Source organism: Alexandromys fortis, unplaced genomic scaffold (assembly GCF_014885135.2).
Source record: "Alexandromys fortis isolate MF-2015 unplaced genomic scaffold, M_Fortis_MF-2015_v1.1 scaffold_98, whole genome shotgun sequence".
Taxonomy (NCBI): domain Eukaryota; kingdom Metazoa; phylum Chordata; class Mammalia; order Rodentia; family Cricetidae; genus Alexandromys; species Alexandromys fortis.
Window position 1 is genome coordinate 1,980,090 of NW_026068002.1, and position 5,692 is coordinate 1,985,781.

General features: G+C 39.1%; 1 protein-coding gene across 1 annotated transcript in view; it reads left to right on the forward strand.

Moving 5' to 3' along the window:
* The first annotated feature begins 1,737 nt into the window (after positions 1 to 1,737).
* Positions 1,738 to 5,692, forward strand: part of Ccdc195 (coiled-coil domain containing 195) — a 13,099-nt gene continuing 9,144 nt past the window's right edge. Inside the window, exon 1 of the mRNA XM_050161053.1 lies at positions 1,738 to 1,969. Within this exon, the coding sequence (XP_050017010.1) occupies positions 1,738 to 1,969 (232 nt within the window). The remainder of the gene's footprint in view (positions 1,970 to 5,692) is intronic.

The window sequence follows — 5,692 nt, forward strand, 5'->3', positions numbered from 1 at the left end:
GATCCTACTGTACCTATTGGTTTCGTGGGAGCCTAGGCAGTTTCGTGGATGCTAACCTTACTAGACCTGGATGGAGGTGGGTGGTCCTTGGACTTCCCACAGGGCAGGGAACCCTGATTGCTCTTTGGGCTGATGAGGGAGGGGAACTTGATTGGGAGAGGGGGAGGGAAAGGGGAGACAGCGGTGGGGAAGAGACAGAAATCTTTAATAAATAAATNAAAAAATCTGAGTCCAAACTATACTGTGAGATCTAACTTCCACACCAAAAATTCAGGTAACAAACTCTAGAAAGACAAAAAAAAAAAAAAAAAAGAGTATACTCTTAAAATGGAGGTATTCAAAAAATGGGATCCCTTACAAACTATAAAACAGATCTGAACATCCATCCAGCGGTGGTTAAGATAGACCACCATTACAGTGCCATCTCCTCTCGCAGACTTTATTTCTGTTATCCACTTGTGTGCTCTCTGAAGAGCCTCATACACAAGTGTTCGCTAAAAATCATTCACATTAAAATAGAAATAACATCATAACAGCCTACCTATTTTCATAGACTAAGTTTTGAATAAATATATCCTAAAATTTGAACATATAAAAGGAAGTTGTTGCCTGGGATTTTACCTAGTTAGTAGAGTGCTTCCCAACCATGCACAAGGTCCAGGGTTCAGTCCCCAGTTCTGGTAATAAATAAATGAATAGTATTAAAAAGCAAACTAGTTTGCTAAAAAGAGCAATAAAACTTGGTTCGTCCATCCATCTCTGTAGCATAGGGTCAGTCAACAAATGTCTATTAGGATGGACAGGAAGTATCAACAGACAGAGGTAAAAGAAGAAAACAATTTTCTAATCAATTTCACCTAGTTGAGAAACACATTTATGTTGAAACATGCATTGATTTTCCAAATATTGACATTGGAGAATGTGCTGTTTAGGATTGTACTTTTCATTCCCAACAAAGAAACCTCTTGAGGAAATAGATAATAAAAGCTATAGCGCTTTATGCCTTTCTCATTCAAGACTAATGTTCACCCTGGATCGTCTCACGTTACAAAATCTCCCTGAAAAGCCTCTGCCAACAAAACATCCTAAAAGCCAATAACAGCAAAAATGTATCTGTGTGGACAGAAACCTGCCTATCTTGAGCAATCTATGCACAATTATCAGTAACACATTTCAATAAAATTCCTATAGTTAGTTCCTATGTCACCTTGTGGCTAGCATAAGCTTTTCTTAATCAACAGGTGTCAAAATTAGTAATTTGCCCCAAAATACAGAACTACAACATAGTTTACAAAGCAAAGAATTATTTATGTGTCAGTTTTGATATACTTGCAACAGTTGGTGATCATGTGACTGTTTGATCCTGGATGTGACAACAGGAAAGAATAAATGGCAATCATGATGGTAAATTAATGATGGTAACAAGAAACTCTGCCCTTTACTGGAAATTTTTGAAATATTCCCTTCTCTCAGACACAAACACCATTCTATGTCTGTTGATTGATATGAAATGAAAGATAGAAAAGTAGTGTTCCAGAAAACAAAACCCAGGATAAATAAGTCATGAAGATCCTTTACCTCCCTGGACAGTCTACCCTGGTGATGAAAGATGGCACGGGGGGTGCATGAGATCCATTGTTCAAGTGGCATGTATTGTTTATGGGCAGGATGACCCTGTCCCGCTGAATAGATTATGCATCTGGCTCATGAGAAAAAGTTAGTCTGTGAGAAGAGGCCATGGAAGCTAGCATCCAACTCATGCAGGTTATCCAGGAAATGAGGGCAAAAATCAACAGACTAGAGGAAGAGAATCATACCCTCCGTGTGAAGCTGACTTCGGTTAACCAGATGGCCTCTGGCTCAGAAAAGGAATCCAAAGATGAAAGGGAAGAAGCAGAGTATGGGCAAACTCCAGGAGCCCTTCCTCATGGTGTTCCCACTGATTCTCCAACAGCTGTGCAGGAACAAGGTACCGAACATATGCGGCTCTTCTGGGCTATGCTTACGTTTTCAAGTATCTCCCAAATGACTGATTTGTTGGGTTGCTACAACAAATTCATCGTTTGGCACTTGCAGTGATAGGTTTCAGCCTCTTCCTTCTAGTAGATGAACTTTAAATCTCTAGTCAAAATTCCCTTTAGGTTCTTTAAACCCTATATTTCAATAACAATAAAATGACTCTGAGTGTACCAGGAAAGCTAAAATCAGATGTGTAAAACATCAGTCACATTCATAAATTTTCTTCCATTTTGACTTTAAGTATATAAATTCTGCAAATGTAGAACAATGAAGGTGCATGTAGATTGGTATGATCATTTATCAATCAATGAATAACCATGGAATAGTTTTTTAAGTGGGTTAGCCTGTGGATCAAAATCAGATAAATGTGGTTCTCGATGATCTGTTACTCAGTCACTTGACTCTGGGCTCCATATTAAACCTCTTGAATCTTCTCCACCTGGAGGTATTGTGGTGCAGGCCTCTGTGCTAATGGCGACCACTTGGAATGATTAGTAGTACCTGGATGTATGCAACATATGACAGGCACTATCCCTTTTCCTCTTTCTACACTGTGAGACACATTACACACACTTCAACCTGTAGATAGACAGTGATAGATGATAGATGGATAGACAGACAGACAGACAGACAGACAGATAGATAGATCATAGACAGATAGGGTACAGATATATAGATTTTATATATATAGAATACCTCAATATGCAAGATTAAAAGTCAAATATCTCATTTTTTACAGGAAAGACTTAATTCCATAATTACTTAAAATGTTGGACTCTGTAGTAAGAAACACGTCCTACCTTTCAGTTGTCAGGGCTCACCTTCAACAACGTATTCAAATCAAAAATGATATCCATAATTAACTACTCATAGCTCTTAATATCATCCATCAAAGGTTTCAGGCAATGCCAATTAGAGGCAGGGAAGAGTTTGACAATGGAGCATGTCACATCTGCTGCGTGATCTTATTAGAGATGTCTTTTTCCAGTGAAGAAGGAAAGCATTTCAGAGCTGCAAATACATTCCTATCTGGAGCTGAGAAACTCTGTCTACTGATGATCTAAGAAAACTACAAAAGAAGAGTCTATAATATTAGACCCCCTTATTGGAAAACAGGAAGAAAATATATGGGTATTTATAATATATCCTTCTACAGAGCCTCTAATTCCCAGCAGTGCTGACCTTTCCTATTGACTAATACTTCTTTGTTGAGGTCAGTCTAGATGTTAGAAGATGCTCAGCATTTCCAGGCTCCCTAAACACCAGTTGCTGTAACACCCACCTGTCCAACCCAGTTACAACCATCAAGTTGTCTGCAGCCAGGCACTGTGGCGTCTGTCAATAACCCTAGTACATAAGATGCTAAAGCAGGAGAATCGTAAGTTTGCAATTAGCCTAGACTACACAGTGAGTTCACAGTGAGGCTGAGTGAAAATCTGTCTCAAACAACAAGTCTTCGACAATTGGCCAAATGCTAACTGGTAGATACTTCCCTCACTTGCCATCACAACCACTAATTTGCTCTAAAGGTAGATAGTACTGCCTCAAGTATCTTTTCTATATTTCTCATTCACATAACAAAGCAACTAGAATCTTCATATCTTAGCACCTTATCCTGAGATAAGTATTGCACATTTCCAAGTACTACCCTTTGTACTCTCAGGATGTGAATATTATTAAGTATGGAAGGTGGTAGAACATTTGTAAGACCTAGAAACATAGTTGAAATCACACTTCTTCAACATAGAAATAATAACTTGCAGTAAAAACCTTACTATTAATTTGTGGACTGGCTGAAATACATGTCAGAAAACACATAAGAACTTGTTCTAATTGTCCCAGCAAAGCACAAAAAAAAATGCAATATAGTGGGATGCTTGAAAGTCTAGTGGGATATCTTTGAATTATATTCTTTGCCAAATGGTCAGCTCTGAACACATGCATACAAGTGACACTATATAAACTGAGCAGTTTATAGTTATGCATTAAGAAATATATATATGTAACTGGGTGGTGGGTGTGCACACCTTTAATCCCAGCACTTGTGAGGCAGAGGCAGGTGGATCGCTGATAATTCAAGGTCAGCCTGGTCTACAAGAGGCACCAGGACAGGCACCAAAGCTGCACAGAGAAACACTGTCTCAAAAAACAAAAAAAAGGAAAAAATAAGTATATATGTATATACATATACAATGTATTTGTAACAACAATTAATGAAATTAATATAACAACTATTAATGAAAAATGAGACCATAAATTTCACATATTAGTAAGGAGAGCCATATGGGAAGAGTTGGAGTTAGGAAGGGAAAGGGAGAAATTATGTAATTGTATTATAACCTTAAAAAAAATAAAAGAAATAATATAAAATTACATTTGTCTTTTATGTTATATGCTTCTGCAAGAATAAGTGACTGAACTGGGAAGGACATGGGTTTGAGCATCACAATATCTGGGTTGGAATCCCAGCCTTATAACAGTTGTTTAGTGTTGGGCAGATCATCTCAGATTGCTGATCTTGGCACCTGCTGTACAGCAATGTCATAGGAATTACTAGCCTCCTAAAAGGAGACTCACTCAGAATCAGAAAATTTCAACTAGGCACATTTCATACCAGGCTCATTAAGACTCAGGAAGTAAATAAGTCATAAGTCTCAGGAAGTGCACGAAACTTAGGAGATCCTCAAGAGTCCTCTCTCCGCAAGGTTATATAAACAGTAAGGACTGCCCAGAGAAGAGGAATATCTTAGTTTGCTCTCCGTTGCTTTGATAAATACCATTGTCTAAAGCAACTTGGAGAGGAAAGGGTTTATTTACACTTCCATATTACTGTCTATCATTAAGGGAAGCCAGGACAGGAACCTAAACAGGAACCTGGAGGCAAGGATTGAAGAAGAGAATATGGAGAAATCCTGCTTACCGGCTTCCTCCCCCTGGGTTTCTTAGATACCTCTCCTACACAGGCCAGGCCCACCTGTCTAGGGATGGTACTGTCCGCTGTGGTTCAGGGCCTTCCATATCAATCAGCAATCAAGAAAATACCCACAGTCAGTCTAATGGAGTCATTACTTCCTGAGATTTCTCTTCCCACATATGTCTAGGTTCGTGTTGGTTGAAAACTGGGGTTATGAAAGAGGACTGTCCCACCTGTCAAGCTGCTAACAGTTATTGGTTGCAGCTTTCATGAGTCATCTCCCAGGCTAAAGTGGGCTTTTCAATCATCCGGCTGCCTTCGGTCAGTCATGTTCCTCTATGTAATCCCAGTAAGCTCTTTGGTTCCACAAGATGGACTTTGATGAGATTGGGGAAGGGGGGGGGTTGGTTCTCATTCCCAATCTGGAGTGAATAGACAGTTGTTCAGACCTCCGCAGGAAGGCTAACACAACAGTCTCCTCGCATCAAATTGCTGATTACATCCTGCTCTCCAGCTAAAAGGTTTTTATCAAATCTAACTTTTCCAGTTATATATACAGTCTTTTAAGAATAGCATCATATCATCTACCATAGAAACAATTTGGCTTTTGTATAATAAAAATGAAAAAATTCTGTCATTTTTTCAGGAAGCCTCTGATGAAGCACTGGAGAGCCTTGATGGAGAGAGGGGGTTGTGGGGCTTGTTGTCCAGCAAGCCTAGCTAACTTGGTGAGTTCAGGCAGGAGAGATTACTATAAGA